Raw genomic sequence first — 21,395 nt, forward strand, 5'->3', positions numbered from 1 at the left:
GATTTCTCAAGATATGGAAGAGTATATTTACTGCATAGAAAAAATGAGGCCTTAGATTATTTCAAAACCTTCAAATTGGAGGTAGAAAATGCCACAGGAAAGAAGATCAAAACATTGCACACCGACAGAGGTGGACAGTATTGTTCGGAGTTATTCTCTGAATTTTGCAAGTCAAACGGGATTATCCATATGTTTAGCATGCCTTATACACCTGAACAGAATGGTATTGCTGAAAGGAGAAATCGAACCTTACTAGAAATGGTAAGATCTATGATGGCACTTGCAAATTTGCCAATATCCTTTTGGGGCGAAGCATTATTGATAGCTACCTATATATCAAATAGAGTGCCTTCCAAGTCGGTTGAGAAAACACCTTATGAGGTATGGTCAGGCAAAACTCCTAGTCTTAACCATTTTAAAGTATGGGGATGTGTTGCTCATGTTTTAAAACTTAATCCTAAGGACAAATTGAAGGCTAAGACTCGAAGATGTTTATTCGTTGGGTACTCTGAACATTCGAAAGGATATAGGTTATATGATCCTAAGGAGAAGGTGATTATTGAAAGTAGACATGTAAAATTCATTGAGGATAGATTTGATTGTGATGAAGATTTAGGTATGAAGTCTCACTTGGAAGAATGTGTTGAAATGTCTTCTTCTGAATCTCCTTCTAATATAGAGAATTCTACCCAAATGGATATGCGAAGAGGGACTAGAGAAAGAAAACCTAGTCAACTCTTATCATCTTCAGATTTTTATACCTATGCTGGAGAAACTTATGAAAGAACAAGGTTGAATGAAGATGTTACTGATCCTGACACTTACGAGGAAGCACTCCTTGATGTGGATTCCGACAAGTGGAAGTCGGCAATGGAAGAAGAGATGGACTCTATGTATAAAAATGAAGTTTGGAAACTTGTTGATCCTCCTACATCGGTTAAGCCCATTAAGTGCAAGTGGATTTTTACAAGGAAGAGAAATGTTGAAGGTAAAGTTGAAAGATTCAAAGCTCGTCTTGTTGCCAAGGGTTTTACTCAACAATACGGGATTGATTATGATGAAACATTCTCTTCCGTTGCAAGAATACAGTCTATTCGAGCTCTCCTGGCATTGGTAGCATATTATGACTATGAGTTGTTCCAAATGGATGTTAAAACTGCTTTTCTAAATGGAAATTTGGATGAGAAGATTTATATGGAACAACCACGTGGATTTGTTAGATCTGGAACTGAAGCAAAAGTGTGTAAGTTGGACAAGTCTATTTACGGTTTCAAACAAGCCTCAAGATTATGGAACATCAAGTTCAATAAAGCAATTACAGCGTATGGTTTTACTCAGAATCCAGAAGATCACTGTGTTTATATAAAAACAGTGGGAGATGGCATTGCTTTTCTTACTTTATACGTAGATGATATTTTATTAGCCGGGAATGATATTCAGTTACTCCAAGGTATAAAGACATGGTTGTTTCAGACATTTGATATGAAAGACCTTGGGGAAACTTCTTATATTCTTGGCATTAAAATTCTACGGGATAGATCTTTGCGAAAATTGAGTTTGTCTCAAGAGAAGTATATCGACACTCTTCTGGATCGGTTTCACATGTCTAACTGTATACAAGGTAAAGTACCTTATGATAACACTAAAAAGATGAGCCATGTGGATTGTCCTTCTCGCCTCAAAGATAAGTTGGACGAATCTAAGTATCCATACGCTTCTGCTGTGGGGAGTTTTATGTATGCTCTTTTATGTACAAGACCTGATCTTGCTTATGCTGTTGGGATTCTTAGCCGGTTTCAGGCTAATCCAGGTTTCACTCACTGGGAAGGGGTAAAATGGGTAATGCGCTATCTAAAAAGAACAAAGTCATATGCTTTGACTTATCAAGCGGACAAGTTGGAATTGGTTGGTTATTCCGACTCAGATTATCAAGGATGTGTTGATACTCGAAAATCTACTTCTGGTTTTATCTTTATGTTTGGAGGAGGTGCCATTTCTTGGAAAAGCAAGAAGCAAGATTGTGTCGCGCAATCAACCATGGAGGCAGAATATGTGGCTATGAACTTAGCTACAAGGGAAGTTGTCTATCTTCGCAAATTCTTGCGAAGTCTTCTAGTGGTAGACTGTGTGGAGCGACCTATTCCTCTCTTTTGTGATAATGAATCTGCTATTGCTATCACGAAAGATCCGAAGTGTCACTCCAAGGCTAAACATATTGAAGGCAAATACCACTACATACGAGACATGCTGAGGAAGGAGGAAGTTGTTCTTTATAAGATATCTTCTCCGGATAACTTAGCTGATCCACTAACCAAGTGTCTTCCCGTGACCAGTTTCACTTTCCATGTGGGGAACATGGGTTTGATTTGTTTATAATTGATGAGACCAAGTGGGAGAACATTGTTTTGTATGTATTGTGGTCTCAATGATTTGTAATACTATGTATGTCATGACATTGTAATTTATATTCCATGGAATGATTTTGACAAAATGCATATGCTTTTGTGTGATAATATGAGTACTCAGTGTATGCCATGAGATTCAGCTTCCCTATTAGGTATGCACTTGTACGTGTATATATGAGGGTCTCAATAGGGAATGACGGTTGAGTCTCGAAATTGTCCAGGCCAATGGGACTGCATAGGCACAGTTTCCTTTACGGCTAATACTCATGCTGGTATAGAGCTTTACCCTGAGCTCCTCAGGTACTGAGTATGCTATGGATGGTGAGATGCCTTGATGTCCAACTTTTTTATTAGGTATATACTGTATGTATATACGGAAGGGTCTCAATAGGAAGGTTGGGTTGGATGTCTAAATTATTCAGGCCTATGGTACTGATTAGACACAGTTACCTTAGTGGCTAATACTCGAACTGGTACAGAGCTTTACCCTGAGTTCAGGTCCGAGTATGCTATGAACGGAGACCGCTGAATTGGCAAATTTGACAAGTATGGATTTGGTTTATTCCCCAGCCTTAGATATCTAAGATATATATTGTGTAGGCCCGGGTTAACTACACATGTATATTAAAGTGTTTAAGGTAATGCCTATGGTCATGGTATGGTTTTATGTGTCAAAATTAATTTTCAAAGTTTTTTTTCGAAAATCGGAATTTGAAATGGATTTGAAACCAAGTGGGAGTTTGTTAGCATTATGGTTTCAAATAGATAATTTATAAAATAAAATTACCATGATATTAGAGGCGTGGGGCCCACTTCTAGATGTTGTCATTAGATGTTCAGTATAGGGAATAATGGCCAGCACATCCCCCTATAGAGGTAGATTCATTGGGTGCATTGATTGGACACATCCCTTGGGCATAAGGAGATGTATCTCTCTTGAGGGGATGTATCTTTCCTTAGAGGATGTATCTCTCCTAAGGGGATGTATCTCTCCTAAGGGGATGTATCCTTATGAATAGTCATAAGTGCCACACCCTTTGGAGATCTATAAATTCCTCCATGGTCTTACAAGTGAGGCTAAGGCTATTTGCACACCCAGTCTAGCTGAACGGGAGCAAGCTTATCACTTGTAAACGAAGTATAAAAGATTATCTTGTGCACTTCAAGTTCTGTTTATATTCTTCAAGATGAAAGGTACGCTCTCTTTATTCTTCTTATTTCAATTCTATGATATATGTATGGTTTTCTTGATAATGAAATTATGGAGGATTTAATATCTATTTTCTATGATGTTTATATTATTATTAGACATCAAGTCTAACACCCTCTACTGTCACTTTTACTGTCCCTTGACGTCCCTGGTGCCGTCGCCACCCGCTGCCGCCGTCTTCTAATCTCGACAAAACCGAGAGACCGAAAAAACTATTGTTCAAACAAAACAACCATAAAAATACATGAGGTTCACATTAGAGAAAGCCTTAACCAATCATGAGTAGTTGGTCTTCTACTATATATGTGGTCCAATAGATGAGAAATTGTTCCACACTTAAGCATAAGAGTAAGCTTCACTCTTTCGGCTAAACTTTTGGGAGATCTAATTTTTTCTTTTTCTTCAGCTAAACTTTTCAAAGTTCATGAACAATTTTCAGTAACCTTTCTGACGTTTTCTATGCTTTTTTACAAGACCAAAACCCTCCAACACAAAAACAAGAAATCAAATGGATGTATAACAGAGGATTCACTGAACTTAAAAAGAATATATTCTTTACAGTTTCTTGAGATTGGAAAAGAATATAATCCATTTTCTCTCCATAGATGAAATGCATGGCATCTTTTGTTGCCTTCATGTGGTCAGTTTCATTTCATACAAAAGAATAAATCATTAGATGTTGAGAATTGCAACTAATTACTTGTGGAAACAGAAATATTTCTTTGCTTCATTCAGGTGTGATCTATAACATATATAGCATGTATAACTGAAAATTGATTTTCAATGCGACAAAACCCAGTACTATTGAAGCTTCTGATTTTACTAGTTCAGTTCAATCCCACTTATTTGAAGTCTTTGGCTATCCTTTGTAAAAACATGGCTCCAAAGTAATGTAAAATCAGAAATTATCACAAGTAGCTTTTATTTAATCACTTTTTTTAATAATACCTTTTTAATCTGCACTCGGTATCTGTATTTATTTCTATCACTATCCTCTTGCCTACTATAGGAAGAAATATTTCTTGTCACCTCGCATAAGAGAAGGGGAAGAAGAAGATTTCCTTCCGACAAGAAAAAGAGAAGAAAAAAAAAAACCGATGTAACGATTCCTGAGCGTGTTTTTCTTGCACAGCAGATCCCAAACCAAGAAGATGAGCCTGTTTGTCATCTTCATGTTTATTGCGTCGAATGTTCAATTCATGTACAGGGAAAAAGTTGTGGTTTAGGCTTATGTTTGAAAATGGCGGAGTTTACTTCAGCCAGTCGACCATATTCCTTCCTCTACTATCTCTTCATATCCTTTTTCCCCTTTCTGCAGAATTAGTAGCTGAAGAAAACTATTAGAATAGAAGAGAGCTCAACACTTATGATTCCTCAAACAGTACTGAAAAGTCCATCACTTGTGATTCCTCAAATGGCTCAGTTTTCATCATTTGTCTGTCATAAATATGTTCGCAACAGTTGATTTGAATGGAGTGTTTAGCCATAAGAACTTGCCGACCTTCCTGTTTCTATATATGCCTCACAAACAGGTTCTATCAAAGGCCGATTTTGACATTGTTCTTCAGTTTATCAGCGTCAATCCTTCTTCTTCATAGCATCTCGTTTACTAGTATTTGACTCTTCCCTTCTCTTTCGTTTCTTGTAATGTCTGTCATTATGAATATACAGTAAAAAATAATACTTCAATTACAATCTTAATTTCTCATTCACATCATCGGCTTAAATAGCCGTTTTACAGAATATGCATGGAAAAATTATGAGTGATTAAAAGGATTACCTAATCACCGGATTTACAGAATATTTACATGATTTCTCCTTAAGGGAAGAAATCTCAGAGTGAATCTTAACACTCCCCCTCAAGTTGGTGCATAGATATCACTCATGCCCAACTTGTCAAGACATTTGTTAAAAGTTCGGTAAGACACTGCTTTGGTTAGCACATTGGCAAGCTGATCCTCAGATCGAACATGAGGGACTTCAATGATTCTTGCTTCTAACTTTTCTTTAATAAAGTGTCTATCAACTTCAACATGTTTAGTTCTATCATGCTGGACTGGGTTGTGGGCAATATCGCATGCTGCCTTATTGTCACAATATAATTTCATATGGCTTGTCTGCTCAATATGTAATTCTTGTATCGGATTTTTGATCCATAATAATTCACATATTGCCTTGGCCATTCCCCTGTATTCAGCTTCAGCTAACGATCTAGCCACCACCTCTTGTTTCTTACTTCTCCAAGTGACCAAATTTTCACCTGCAAATGTAAAGTATCCAGATGTAGACCGTCGATCTTCTATTGACCCAGCCCAATCGGCATCGGTATAACCTTCAATTTTCAAGTCACCTCCCTTTTTAAATAAAATTCCTTTCCCTGGAGATGATTTCAAGTAGCGCAGGATACGGTTGATGGCATTCATATGTTCTTCACTTGGAGAGTGCATAAATTGACTAACCACACTTAGTACATAAGCTAAGTCTGGTCTGGTATGTGCAAGATACATTAACCTCCTAACTAGTCTCTGATAACGCTCCTTGTTAGCAGGGACTTGATCTAAATGTGTTCCCAGTTTCAGATTTTCTTCCATAGGAGTACTGACTGAACTACATGTTGTCATACCAGTTTCCTTCAATAAATCCAAAGCAAATTTTCGTTGCGATAGAAAAATTCCTTCCTTGGATCTGGACACTTCAATACCAAGAAAATATTTTACGTAGCCAAGATCTTTCATTTCAAATACTTTAGCAATAGGACTTTGCAATGATCATTCCCAGTTACTATCATATCATCAACATATACAATAAGAGTTGTGATGGCCTCCTTGTTATATTTCAGGAAGAGAGTGTGATCTGAGTTGTTTTGCTTGTATCCGATAGATTTCATAAAATTTGTGAACCTTCCAAACCACGCCCTCGAGGACTGCTTCAAACCATATAGGGATTTCCTCAGTTTACATACTTGTTTACATCCTTTGTTTTGCATAATACATCCAGGAGGTAATTCCATATATTCTTCTTCTTGGAGATCTCCGTGCAAAAATACATTTTTTACATCAAACTGATATAAGGGCCAGTCAAGATTCACAGCCAGAGATATTAGAATCCGGACAATGTTGATTTTGGCCACTAGTGTGAATGTCTCCATATAATTGATCCCGTAAGTTTGAATATATCCTTTGGCGACAAGCCTTGCTTTGAACCTTTCAATGGTGTCATCGGCTTTATATTTAATGGTAAATACCCACCTGCATCCAACTGGTGTCTTTCCTACAGGTAGGTCAACCACTTCCCGTGTTGAATTCTTTTGGAGGGACCTCATTTCTTCATTCATGGCTTCTTTCCATTTAGGATCTTTCAAGGCTTCTTGCACACTATTAGGAATAGATATAGCAGATAATTGATTCACAAATACTTCATTTGCCTTTGAAAATCTATGATAAGACACAAAATTATGCATGGGATACTGAGATTTAGAGGTGAGAATAGGATCATAATTGACTCTAGGTTTTCCTCTTGTGGTTCGATGAGGTAGCACTCTTAGTTGAGTTTCGGAACTTACCTGAGGCTCAAACATGGACTCGGGCTCAGAAGGCAATTGATCCATCGGTACATTATGAAGGGGGGAAGATGGCAGCTGAGACTCTAGTTGCATTATTTCCATCTGGTCTTGTCTTTCTCCATCCTGTGAATCATGCTCATTTGTATCATTTTGATGTCCACAGCTATAATCTGAATATTGACCACTTCTGTATCCAAGAAATCCAAATGATGATTAAGGGTCTTCAATTCAATCATGTTCTCCCCCTGTATTGAAGACTCGGGAGTAGAATAATACATGTTTTCTTCGTGAAATACCACATCAAGAGTGACATACAATTTGCGAGAGGGAGGATGATAACAACGATAACCTTTCTGATGTTGAGCATAACCAACAAAAACACACTTGAGAGCTCGGGGTTCCAATTTATATCTCAATGACTTATGGAGGTGAACAAAGGCTACACACCCAAAAACTTTAGGTGGCAGATTCGGCATAGCAGGTGAACTTATGGTTTTATGAAGAACACTCTAGGGAGTCTTAAATTGTAACACACTCGAGGGTATTCGATTGATAAGGTAAGCTGCAGTTGTGATGGCTTCACCCCAGTAACTAGCCGACATATGAACCTCAAACAAGGAAGCACGAACAACCTCAAGAAGGTGGCGGTTCTTTCGCTCTGCAACCCCATTTTGTTGAGGGGTGTACAGATAAGTAGGTTGATGAGTAATACCATGATCATCTAGATATTCTTTGAAACTTTGATTCACAAATTCTCCACCATTGTCACTTCGAAGAGTTTGTATTGTAGAATGATATTGAGTGATTATCATTCTGTGAAATTGTTTGAACAACGAACTAACTTCACTTTTTTACTTCATTAAACAAATCCAAGTCATACGGGTGTGATCATCAATAAAATAAACAAACCACCGTTTATCACTAAGAGAGGCTATATTTGTTGGACCCCACACATCAGAGTGAATAATCATAAAAGGTGTTGGACTCCTATTCATGCTTATTTGGAATGGAACACGATGGCTTTTCTCTAATTCACATACATCACACTTAAAATCTGAAATAGATAATTTTGCAAAAAGTGTAGGAAACAATTTCTTTAAATAACCAAAGGATGAATGACCCAACTGTTTATGCCATAACCAAATGTCAGAATCTACAGATTTATTCTTCATTGAGAATGCTTGGGCTAACTGATGAAAACTCTCTGGCTGCAGATCAAGGTAATAGAGTTTCCCCCTTCTAGTACCATACCCAATTATCTTATGAGTTCGAATGTCCTTAAAAACACAAAAGTTAGGCCAAAAACCACAATACAATGTAGAGTACGAGTTATTTGAGCAACTGATAATAGATTATGATTGAGGGTTGGAACAACTAATACAGAATTAAGACTCAGATTTTCAGTGAGAGTAATAGAACCTTCTCCAATAACGTGAGATGGAGTACCATTTTCTGTAGATACGATATGTTGTGCTGATGGTTTCATACTTTTAACATGATGATTGTCAAAGGTCATATGATCAGTAGCACCAGAATCAATTATCCATTAACTATTTCTACTAGGAGCAGAAGTATTATAAACTTTACCAGATGTAGCGATTAAGACTGATGCATCCTCAGTTGTGTGAGAGGTGCAAGGTTCTGCTACTACAACGGAAGCATGATTATTTGATTTGAAGTTCCGTTTGCGAGGCGCTTTGGTAGGATCCCACTATTCTGGATACCCGATAAGTTCATAACATCATGACTTTGTATGCCCAGTCTCACCACAGTGAGTACCAATGCGCTCTGGTTTGGTTGTTCCAACCTCATAGCTACGATTCTGAGATCCTGATGTTCGATTTTGATCATAGTTAGGACCAGTTGGTCGAGCTGTTTTAGGCTTAGCTCGACGTGCTACCATTGCAGATGTCTCAACAAGATCAACTTCACTATTTAAAGTGGTTCTGCGAACAGAGTCACGACGTACATAAGCATATGCTTCTTTAAGATCCAATATCGGGTCTTTTCTGAGAATTTCACCACAGACTTGTTCGAATTCTGCATCCAATCCGTTTAAGAAAATATGAACACGCAATATTTCAACGGATTTTCTAGAAGCAATAGCATCATCAGGATCTTTCATTATAATCCTGTCACAATGATCAAGTTCTTGAAAATTTTTCACAAGATCACCATAATACGTTGATAAAGGGCGACTAGTCTGTTTGGTGGAGAAAGCTCTCTGATTCAATGAAACTAATTGTGATTCATCTGACCCATCATAGAAAGCTTTTTCCAGAGCATTCCATATTTCGCGTGCAGTACGCAGCCGAATATAGTGCTTCATAATATCTGGTGACGTAGAGGTTAACAAACACCCCTTGACTTTTTGATTTTCAGCATACCATTTCGCATAGGTGGCATCCATTTCTTGTGGAAATGGTGTTTTTCCCATAATATATTCGAGTTTTTCTCGTACCGCAATTTGTATCTCCATGATCTGGGACCATACATCATAGTTGGCTTCGGTAAGAGTGACGCTGGTTGTAAACCAGAGTTTTCGGATTGCACATGAATAATCGGTGTTGATTCCTTCGACATGAAGAAAAAAAATATCAGTAGATTGGTGATGATCACCCAAAAATACTGGTCTGATCCGTTTTCTGTTTGCTAGGTTGACCCGATTTGGGTCTCCGATTGTGGTCCGGTCCTCTTTCTGAATAAATTTTTTTCGGTCTGATCCGGTCCGAAAACTGGTCAGGTCTGGTCTGCCAAATGGGTTGACCGGGATTGGGTATCAATTTTCGGTCCGGTCAGAAAAGTGGTCCGAGTCTCTGTTTTCGGTCCGGTTCAAGAAATTGTCGCGACTCGCCAGAAAAATAAAATGCGGGACCTAAGTTAACGGAAGCTTTTTTTTTTGTTTTTTTCGTAACTTTGTCTTCTGCGTCGACGGTGTGGCTTCTTCTTCTGCGTCGGTGACGCTGGTGCCGATCGCTGGAAGGTGGTTCGGCGGCGGTTCGTCGACGGATTTCGGGAGTTCAGGAGGCGGCGGTTTTGTGTTACAACGACAACCGAAGAGAACCGCAAATAGCGTCTTCTTCGTTCACGGAGCATACCTGCTCTGTGTTTTTTTTTTCCGGCGACAGAGTTGCAACTCTGTTCTTCGGCTACGGGAGAGACTACAGGACAGAGCTTTCGCTTTGTTCTTCGGCAACGAGAAGGAGAAGGATTATCTTGCTCTGATACTAAGTAAAAAATAATACTTCAATTACAATCTTAATTTCTCATTCACATCATCGGCTTAAATAGCTGTTTTACAGAATATACATGGAGGAATTATGAGTGATTAACGGGATTACCCAATCACCGGATTTACAGAATATTTACATGATTTCTCCTTAAGTGAAGAAATCTCAGAGTGAATCTTAACATAAACATCACCTGTAACTTTTTGATAAATTTTAAATTTTCTTGAGGATTCTCCTTGAAAAACCAGTTTTTGTTACTGGGTATTGTTGACCAGTGTTTTATCATCATTTTCCAATTTGAGATTGACCAGTGTTTCAAAAATTATATATGCTCATGGAAGGAATTGATTTTTTTTAAACCCCGCAAGGTATGAGAGCAATCTGCTCTGTGCTCCCATTAATTTTGTAGGGGTACTCCATGATTGTGAGAGCAATCTGTTCTGTCCTATTCATAATTTTTCTATAGAACATTTTCTTATGTTCTATTTTTGTTCATAATTTTGTATTATTTGAATTTATGCTCTATTTTATAAATTTTTATTTACATTTAATCTTTGTACGAATGGAATCCCTCCACCAATTATATATTCTATTTATCTATTTAGACTTTTTGTTTATTTTATTCCAATTATATTCTATACAAATAATTATTATATTTTTTCATGTTTTCTTACTATATGTAGATAGATTACTGTTATTCTTCCTTTTTTTATTTCATTCTAATATTTCTCTGTTTTTATTTATATTTTTTGTTTACTTCTCCTTTTGTTATTGTAATTCTTTGTTTTGAATATTTATTTTTTTATTTTATTAAATTTTAAATTAGGTTTATATTTTTTAATTAATTTCCTTTTAATACTTCTCTCATTTCTACTTTCCTATTTTAATTTTAAAATATATATATTATTTATTAATTTATAAATGATTATATTTCATTTTATTTCTTTATATTATAGTAATTACTTATTTTCAGTTTTATTTTTATTTTTATTCGTTATTTTTTATTAGTTTAATAATTATTAAATAATTGGTTCCATATATATTGTATTTCTTTCATAATAGAATTATATATATTTTTTTATTTAACAAAGACTTCATTTTTTTTCTTTTGTTTTATTTATCTTTTTGTTTGTTGTTTCTATATTTAATTTATAACTTTAAAATTTTCCAGTTTTATAAAGTTTATCTTAAGTAACTTCAAAGACTTGGGCAGCCCATACTTTGGTAGGGATGATATTTTAGGACAAGTCCTCAATCTCAAATAATCAAGAAACCCGAGTTTCTTCAAATCCTTTGGCAAGGATGCTAGTTCCTGACAATATTCTAGACGCAACATCATGAGAGAGTAAATTCAACAACCAACTTGGTAGATAAGTGCCCTGATAATTCCTCAACTTTAATACTTCCAAGTTGATGTGAGGTTTGAGGTTTTCAAGCACGTATTTATCTATGGATCCATCTCGTGCCTCCTCCCGTGTCCAAAATAATTTCAACTCTCTGAGTTGTTTATTCTTCAAACCAGCTTCTATCTGGTTGTATATAATTTAGGTCGACATTGAAAAATTATATTATATAAGAAATTAGGAAATTAATGACAAATCAATTAAGAGATTGATTCTCATGATTTCATAAAATCAAGAAAAAATACTTATTGATTTAAATTTCTTAAATTAAAAAAAATTGTATCTTTTATTAAGGATTCAAATTAATCAATTGCAACCTATAAATAGGTTTGTATTGTTGTAAAAAATACTCTGACTTAATAAAATTTTCCAATGCCGACCAAAATTGGATATATCTCCTTTTATTTTAAATTGGATAAAACTTTAAATTTTTTATAATTTGATTTATTTTGTTTTAGAATTTTTATTTATAAAAATTATGCCATTGTCAACAAAATTTGGATATCTCTCCTCATCATTTAAATTCATTGAGAAATGTATAACATCACTTTCATTTCCGGTTTATCTTTCTCCTCTTCCCTCCCCATCAGCCAATGCTAGCCACCCATTTGTTTTATATATATAATATGTATCTTTATCTATGTTATGTATCAGTATTTATTTCTATCAATGGTTTACATTTTAATGCCTATGTCCTTTATTTTTATTCTTATTTTTATATAATTTTATATAGGTTGAATTTACTTTGTCCTCTTCATAATTTTCAATAGAACATTTTCTTATGTTCAATTTTTTGTTCATATTTTTTTATTATTTGAATTTTATGTTCTATTTTATAAATTTTATTTATATTTTTTAAAAATATTTTTTATTAACACTTCATATTTTGCTATCTTTTACATAAATTATTTGGTAAGATTTTACTACCGAGTGAATATATGTCATAACATAGAAATAATATCACATTTCTTGTTTCTATAGTATGAACACAATTAACTAAAGCACAAATACAAACTACAAAAAAGCAAGAAAAAAAAAAAGAGGAGTTCTCACCTTGCCCTATTAGCATGTAACAAATAAGCTCAGATTTTGAGCACAGGAGATATGATAAAGGGTGCACAGACCCTATGGTACTGATGACTTTCTCAAGCAGATATGATAAAATTATTTCACCCATCACTTTCCCCAAACTACTCTTTATCTCATTTGCAAGCACGGACCCTATGGTACTGACGACTTTCTCAAGGAGAAATGATAAAACTATTTCACCCTTCACTTTCCCCAAACTACTCTTATCTCTTTGGGAAGCACAGACCCTATGGTACTGATGACTTTCTCAAGGAGAGATGATAAAACTATTTCACCCATCACTTTCCCCAAACTACTCTTATCTCTTTGGCAACCACAGACCCTATGGTACTGATTCAGTTCAATCCCACTTATTGAAGTCTTGGCTATCCATTGCAAAAACATAGCTCCAAATTAAAGTAAAATAAGAAATTATCACAAGTAGCTTAATACCTTTTTAATCTGGCTAACAAAGAGAATAATACCTCTTGATCTCATCTTCAGTTAAGGTATATCATCTTAGAAAAATACCAACAATGGGAGCTGGAAAATGTGAACAACTTGAGCTGCCATTAGCCTGATACAGCAAAAACTAGGGGAAGGATTGCAAATACTCTTGGTCGAGAAAATTCCAACTTAAAGTGAGCCACACAAACACATAAAAAAAGAAATATAAGCACAATATCTAACCAGCAGAACAAAGTTCATTATTCTAACAGAACTCTGGTCTGTACTGCTGATTCTACAGAAGCAAATGAAATCAACGAGGGGATTTTACTATAGTCATTGGCTGAATGCGAACTGTCATTCAACTCTTTAAAAGTAGAACATCCTTTTAAAGAAACCTATGTTGTGACCATTTTTTTTTATCTTTTTTTCTCTCTGTAGGTGGCTCTGCAGTTTTTTCTTGCAATTCTCCTTTCCAATGAAATCTCATCATCTTTCAAAAGAAAATAACAAACTTTAACTCAAAAGAAAGAAGTGGTAGGATAATAATAAATTTAAAAGCTTTTAGAAACTGGAAGGTCTACAAAATGTGTTTCATTGCTACCCTAGTACATAATAACTTACAAAGAGAAGACACTGGGAATTTATTAGCTGGGTCACTTTTCTCTTTGGATATTCTTCCTTTCACCATTTATTTATTCCCTCTAGTTGGCCATGTAAATGCTTTTTAAGAGATAGTTGTATAAATAAACATTTTGTCATGTAATGTTGCTGTGAATCAAGTTTTAGAATCCCCATTGGCCCAATTGCCAAAAAAGAACAGGAATTGGCAAAAGAGATAATGAACAAAAGATGGAAAGGAAAGGTTATCATCAGTTGAATTCATGACTCTATAAAATAACCCCATAGCACCACTCCATCTAGCATACAAGGGAATGTCAGTTTGAAAGATAATACACTGAAATCTTGGTTATTTCAGCTTTTTTTTCCAACCCAATCTTGGTTATTTTTTGTTCAATTTCCCCGTCCCACGCAGGGCAGTGCCCAAGAACATCCAGCAAGCAAAGATCAGGTCCTCAGGTAAACAAAATCGAAGCCTGATGCCCCAAAGGATATGGGGCCAGACCTGCCAAGAAAAGGAGCAAAGGAGGAGGAGGTGACCAACTTATTCCTCCTCTGATCCACAGAGAGGGCAAAGAGGATCCACTGAGATGTTACCGCAACACCAAAGGTTATCTGCCATTAAGACCTTATTTAGGCAAGCACTCCACATGAAGAATTTGATTTAGGAGTAGCACAAAGCCTCCAGGTGAAAACCATGTCATGCACAGAAAAGGGAGAGGATCATCCTCCAGAAAAGAGATCTTATAGTAATGATACATGTCTAGTGTGGTAACTTTGTTTTAATATACCCTACAGTTCTATATGGTTGAAGAATAGCTTTCTCTCGTCCTAAAAACACTCTACTCCATTTCTCCTTACATGCATCCCTTTTTCTATCTAAAATTCAAATACTATGCAATAGGGAACTAGATCAAAACCATGATGGGAGGCTAAGCTATGTGGATCAAGCTTATGAGGGTACTGGGATGACTATAAAGAGGAGAATGAAAAGAACGACCTACAAGGAAATTTTGTGAAGTTTGACACAAAAGGAGACAAGTAATGAAATATATCACTCCACTTCTGTAATTTTGATTTTCAATTAACTTTTACATCTTATTCCTCTTCCTCTAATTACTGTATGTTTTCATAATTGCCTATAAACACTATCTTTTTTCTTTTTTAATTATGAAGCCTAATATTTTTATTTGTAACCCAAATTCTTGTAAAAAAAAAAAGAATTCAAGCCAATCATCCATAACATGTACCCCAGAGAAACTGATGCATGAGGTAAGGAACCCTACTCCATATTACTTTAAAAGAAAAGATATAGTTGAATTATTTACATGAATGGTATGAATGGAAGTAATTTCAAGCTATATCAATTGTTTTTGCTTTGAAGAACCAATTCAAAGTTCTAATTTATCAAGTCGATGACCCTTTAATTCTTTCAATTTGTCTATTCCCTCTATTTTTGTTCTGTACTAATGGTACTTTTACATTTTTATGAGAAATTCAAGTAGATGATGACAAGAATGGGAAACTATCTCTTCAAGAAATGATTGATCACCCATTATCATTCTACGACAATGTATATCGTTAAAAAAATTATGACAGGGATGATGATTATGATCTCCATGACGAGTTTTGATCATTTCTACGAAGATATTTTTAACAGGGATGATGATTATGATCTCCACGACAAGTTTTGATCATTTCTACGAAGATATTTTTACACCTTGCGAAATATACACTATTTTTTCACATATTTAGATTATTTTCTAGTTGAGGAGAAGTTGACCCTAGTACCATTCATAAGTATATTGAATCCACCAATAAGCTCTAAGACCTCCACTTTCTTTTACTGAGGTACACAATGTAATTGTAACATATCTAGAGCATTAATCTTCTTCTTCGGAGAAAAAAAAAACAAATTTGGAGACATTCAACTAATTTTTTTAGAAACTAGATGCCACTATCTAGATCGTTTCAAGTAGCTTCTAACTCATAAATGAAATATAGATTAAAATTGCTTTATTAGCACATATTTAATACAAATAGAGTCAATCCAACTTTGTTGACTTCACATTTCAAACAATGTCCTATCTTTTCTTTTTTTTCTTCTTTTTCTTGTTTGAAAATACATTCAGGGTTATTTTAGTCATTTTACCACTTATATAGTTAATTTTCTTTATGTAATCTTATTCGGCATGTTAAATTATGTCAATAGCTAATTTTTATGTGTATAGGATGTATAGTTAGGGAGATATAAGGTGATTAAGGATTATTAAGGATTAGGGGGCATTTATGTTTATAACCCTAAGACAGTAATCCCAACTATGCACTCCTAGACTTTTCAAATAAGTCTTCGTTTCCTCCTCCTTTTTCTCTCATTTTCATCTTTTCCCTTCACCCAAATCTTGATTTTCACTCTTCTTTTGTTTCTCCATAAAAATCATTATTGTTCTCACATATGCGCACACGTACACAAAAAAGAAAAAAAAAATACTTTTACCACTCTTGAAATGGTTTTGAACACCCAATTTTGGTCATATGACAAGACTCCAAATACCAACAAAACTTATCTAAGTCGAATTTAGAGAATCAGTTTTTAAAAAAACAAGGGAAACCACCGCTTTTAGGGCAATAACAAGAAACTACTCATTCTCGTTCATCTCCGTTTGTCCGACTCTTTTAGGTTATGCAATTTTCCACTTATACCGACATAAAAATTATAAAAAAATATAACTTGTCATAAACACTACAAAAAATTTCATTGCATATGGATTATAATTGGTAGAAAGGAATCAAAGGCAATAAAAAAAACATAAATGTAGTGGAAAGTGACGGCAGCAAAAGCAAAAATTTCATTAGCATCGTTTATTTACAAGAATGCCTGATCAGGTCCAAATTTTATTAACAATATATAAGAGCTAAATAGTTATTTAGACCCGGCCGCCGGGTCGGGTCGGGTCGGTCTCTAGAGTCTTCCAAATTCGTGGAAAAAATTAAAAAACTGAGTCGCTTGATTGACGGCCGGGTCGGGTCCATGCCTGTCAATCCCCGGTAGATCCAACGATGGTCCGCTTTCTCCGTCCGTCAACAGCTGAGATTTTCCCAACACAAGCGTTTCCCCCATTGGTCAGTTGCGTCATCCCCTCGATTCCAATTGGTCCACGTTATCTCGATGACATGTTCCAATTCTTCTGATGCCCGGCTGATACGGAGTCGCAGCCCCGTCCCGCCATATAAATTTCAGCTCACAGAGCTTTCCTTCCCCGATAAACTCTCTCTCAAACTTGAAACCGAGACAGAAAAAGATCGACTTTCAGATCTGCTCCCGGGAGGTCTGATTTCGTGCACACCATGGCTCGATCTTGGAGAGATCGGCGGTCGTCGATCCTGGCGTTGCTCGTCTTGTCAGGTAATGCTGTTATTGATATTTTTTAAAAGTTTTTGATGTTTCAGATTTGGGTGATTAATATAGGTTTTAATGGCTGGTGTGTTCATCTGGGTTAGATCTACTTCTTGGTTTTGTGTTCATTTGGAGCGGTTAAACGAATGGGAAAGGTGTTTTCATGAGTTAAAGGATCTGTAAAAATTTTTTCTTTGAAGTTTTTCATCGGAGGCCGTTTGGTGTAATCTTTCGATGAAGAATGTGGGAGAAGTATTAGAACTTGCAGCGATTAGTCTTCAGTTTTTGTAGGCATTTGGGTTTTCATTGAACTGCTTAATTGTTTGTCGATGTGAATCTTATAAGGCTAGAATTTTAAGCTATAGTGAATCTAGTTAAAAATTAACTTCGTTGGTTATGGGGGACTCAATTTATACTTTAATACGTTTTTTTCCCGTAGAATTTTAAAATCTCGACAAAACCTTGGTGTTGGAGACACTCGTATGATCTCCTATTTATAGGGACTTTTTCTTATGTTTTTTATGTTTCCCCTTTTTGGTTAGTTTTTATTCTTCCTTAGCAGCATCTCTTGTATACCTCTTGTTGTTAATAAATTCTTTATCATCTTTTGCTCAAAAAAATAGTTTTGCTTGTGAGCATTTGCTTCAGATCCTTTGTTTTTTGTAGTTATCCTTGTTTTTTTATTTTGGTCGTGTTGTACTAGTCCTATATTGTTGTGAAGTTCATACCTTTGGTTGTGTTTCACCTAGTGTTCTTCTAGACCTGCATGATAACCGAAACTCATCTTTCTAGAATTTTTTTACAAGTCTGTATGATTATAAAGTTTATGCTTTTAAACTATATTGGGTGCTTTTTCTTTATAATTCGTGTATTTCACCTAGTCTTCTCTTATAACCTGCACTTATATTTCTGTGGTTTTGTTTCAGGCTGTCTGTTTGCTTTTGCCCTCGCAAAAGAAGAAGCCACCAAGTTGGGAACGGTAATTGGAATAGATCTTGGTACCACCTACTCATGCGTAGGTGTCTACAAGAATGGTCATGTGGAGATTATAGCCAATGATCAAGGAAATCGTATCACTCCATCATGGGTGGCGTTTACTGATTCAGAAAGACTTATCGGTGAAGCTGCCAAAAATCAGGCAGCTGTGAACGCGGAAAGAACCATCTTTGACGTGAAAAGACTTATTGGAAGAAAGTAATAATCCACTTTGTTATTGTTTTCAACAGGTGTTATTTTTCTCCAAAGTATAGAAAATATACCTTACAATACCTGTTTATATTTGTTGCAGGTTTGAAGATAAGGAGGTTCAGAGAGATATGAAGCTTGTCCCATTCAAAATTGTTAACAGAGATGGAAAGCCTTACATTCAAGTAAAGATGAAGGATGGAGAAACCAAGGTTTTTAGCCCTGAGGAGGTCAGTGCCATGATTTTAACCAAAATGAAAGAGACTGCTGAAGCCTTCCTAGGAAAGAAAATCAAGGATGCTGTTGTCACTGTACCAGGTAAGCAGCTCTACGAACTTTTATTCATTGTCTAATTAATTATTTTGCTCATTGTAGTGAATACGCTCTCCAAAAAACTGTCTTTACGTATTTTTATTTCTTCATTCTGCAGCATATTTCAATGATGCCCAGAGGCAAGCTACCAAGGATGCCGGTGTCATTGCTGGTTTGAATGTGGCACGAATTATAAATGAGCCAACTGCTGCAGCAATTGCCTATGGTTTGGACAAGAAGGGTGGAGAGAAGAACATCCTTGTCTTTGACCTTGGAGGAGGGACATTTGATGTCAGTATCTTAACCATTGATAATGGAGTTTTTGAGGTTCTGGCCACAAATGGAGACACTCACTTGGGAGGTGAGAATTTTTTTAGGAGTTCTGTTTAATTTTATTTTCAAAGCTACAAATAAACCAATTAAATAACTAAATGTGCATTGTTAATGGGTTTACTGTTTTGGTTTTGTAGGTGAGGATTTTGATCAGAGAGTCATGGAATACTTCATCAAGTTGATCAAGAAGAAGCACAACAAGGACATCAGCAAGGATAACAGAGCTCTAGGAAAGCTCAGGAGAGAATGTGAGCTTGCCAAGAGGGCTCTCAGCAACCAGCACCAGGTCCGTGTTGAGATTGAAGCTCTGTATGATGGATTGGATTTCTCTGAGCCTTTGACCAGGGCTCGTTTTGAGGAACTCAACAACGACCTCTTCAGAAAGACTATGGGCCCTGTTAAGAAGGCCATGGAGGATGCAGGGCTTCAGAAGAGCCAGATTGACGAGATTGTGCTTATTGGTGGAAGCACTAGGATTCCCAAGGTTCAACAGCTTCTGAAGGATTATTTCGATGGGAAAGAGCCCAACAAGGGGGTGAACCCAGACGAGGCTGTTGCTTTCGGTGCAGCTGTGCAAGGAAGCATTCTGAGTGGAGAGGGTGGTGAAGAAACCAAAGGTATCTATTTCTCCAGCGAAAGAAAAAAATCTGTACAGTATCTGTTTTTGTCACAATTTGGAGATACGTAACTTTTTTGTTCAATGCAGACATTCTTCTCTTGGATGTTGCCCCATTAACCCTTGGTATTGAGACTGTCGGTGGAGTGATGACTAAGTTGATCCCAAGAAACACAGTCATTCCCACAAAGAAATCTCAAGTCTTCACAACATACCAGGATCAACAGACTACTGTATCAATCCAGGTACTATAAGTGAATGACACCAATATTGTTTCATATCAAGATTTTTAAGTTTTGCTAAAAGGGTTGTTCCTCTGTATATCTAGGTCTTTGAGGGTGAAAGGAGCCTCACCAAGGACTGCAGGGAGCTAGGAAGGTTCGATCTTTCTGGGATTCCTCCTGCTCCAAGGTCTGTCTCTTATCGTATTAGCCGTTAGAGATCATTTCTGCACTCTATGGTGAAGCAATTCCTGAGCGTTTGTTTTTCATCTGAGCAGGGGCACTCCTCAGATAGAAGTCACCTTCGAGGTTGATGCCAATGGTATCCTGAATGTGAAGGCAGAGGACAAGGGCACCGGCAAATCAGAGAAGATCACCATCACCAATGACAAGGGCCGTCTGAGCCAGGAAGAGATTGAACGTATGGTCCGCGAAGCCGAGGAGTTTGCGGAGGAGGACAAGAAGGTGAAGGAGAAGATTGACGCCAGAAACAGCTTGGAGACTTACATCTACAACATGAAGAACCAGATCAATGACAAGGACAAGCTGGCCGACAAGTTGGAATCAGAGGAGAAGGAGAAGATTGAGACTGCCGTCAAGGAGGCACTTGAGTGGCTCGACGAGAACCAGACTGCTGAGAAGGAGGACTATGATGAGAAGTTGAAGGAAGTGGAAGCTGTTTGCAATCCAATCATCACCGCTGTATATCAGAGATCAGGTGGTGCAGCCGGTACTGGAGCCGGAGGTGACGATGATGATGATGATTCACACGATGAGCTTTAAATAGACTGCTAATTTCATTGCTGTCCCTTGAGTGGGTCAAGAATGTTTCTTGTACTGTTCTTTATAGAGAGGAAAGGATTAGAAAGAGAAGTGTGAGAGAGACTGAAACAAGGGTAGGGAGGAAACTCTGCCCCCGTTTAAGACCCCCCCACCCTCAGGCTGGTGGATGTAAGATTTGTTATTTTTTGGAAGAGGGTTTTATCTTTTTTTGACTAATATCGTTTTAATCTTCTGGTAGATTTGTTACTACTCTTAGTCTCTTTCTTGGCTCTTAAACTTACAACAAGAACAGGTATTGCAAATTTCAGATTTTCGTCCCACCATCATTGAGAATAGTCATTTTGCGTAGGCGAATTGGACCAATCCAACCAATGGTTGAATCCGGTCTGACCCAATTCGACCAAACCCAATCATCCCACTGGTTTGATGGTGGGTTTGGTTTTTATAATATTAATTATAATATAAAAAATAAGTTAATATATCACGTAGACTATCTTATATAAAAATACAACAAAAAATAACCTCGATAATAAAAAGAATATTAATATACCTAAAAATAAATTTAATGTGTTACAACAATATGTTGCAGTTGTACACATACC

The 21,395-nt window shown here is 36.4% G+C and overlaps 2 protein-coding genes across 2 annotated transcripts; one reads left to right on the forward strand and one right to left on the reverse strand.

Annotated features, from left to right (window-relative positions):
• Nucleotides 1-8,918: 8,918 nt before the first annotated feature.
• LOC137938582 (uncharacterized) lies at nt 8,919-9,587 on the reverse strand. The gene has a single exon (XM_068783531.1). The coding sequence runs from the start codon at nt 9,585-9,587 to the stop codon at nt 8,919-8,921; it is 669 nt and encodes a 222-aa protein (XP_068639632.1).
• Nucleotides 9,588-17,194: 7,607 nt separating this feature from the next.
• LOC137938640 (luminal-binding protein 5) lies at nt 17,195-21,042 on the forward strand. The gene is made up of 8 exons (XM_068783609.1): nt 17,195-17,352; nt 18,270-18,537; nt 18,632-18,846; nt 18,959-19,201; nt 19,311-19,790; nt 19,880-20,034; nt 20,118-20,200; nt 20,289-21,042. Exons 1-8 carry the CDS (start codon nt 17,295-17,297, stop codon nt 20,791-20,793), a joined length of 2,007 nt encoding a protein of 668 aa, XP_068639710.1. The 5' UTR covers nt 17,195-17,294; the 3' UTR covers nt 20,794-21,042.
• The last annotated feature ends 353 nt before the right edge of the window (nt 21,043-21,395 follow it).

Source organism: Aristolochia californica, unplaced genomic scaffold (assembly GCF_029961685.1).
Source record: "Aristolochia californica isolate CCGP_79_NKW_82.1479 unplaced genomic scaffold, dmAriCali1.0.hap1 SCAF_8, whole genome shotgun sequence".
Lineage (NCBI taxonomy): Eukaryota > Viridiplantae > Streptophyta > Magnoliopsida > Piperales > Aristolochiaceae > Aristolochia > Aristolochia californica.

What these genes read in the sequence shown, in the direction of transcription:
- LOC137938640 (XM_068783609.1), top strand. Translation starts at nt 17,295, where the DNA reads ATGGCTCGATCTTGGAGAGATCGGCGGTCGTCGATCCTGGCGTTGCTC. An exon ending in GGGTGGTGAAGAAACCAAAG is followed by an intron (nt 19,791 to 19,879) that starts GTATCTATTTCT and finishes TGTTCAATGCAG; the next exon opens with ACATTCTTCTCTTGGATGTT. An exon ending in AGACTACTGTATCAATCCAG is followed by an intron (nt 20,035 to 20,117) that starts GTACTATAAGTG and finishes CTGTATATCTAG; the next exon opens with GTCTTTGAGGGTGAAAGGAG.
- LOC137938582 (XM_068783531.1), bottom strand. Translation starts at nt 9,587, where the DNA reads ATGGATGCCACCTATGCGAAATGGTATGCTGAAAATCAAAAAGTCAAG.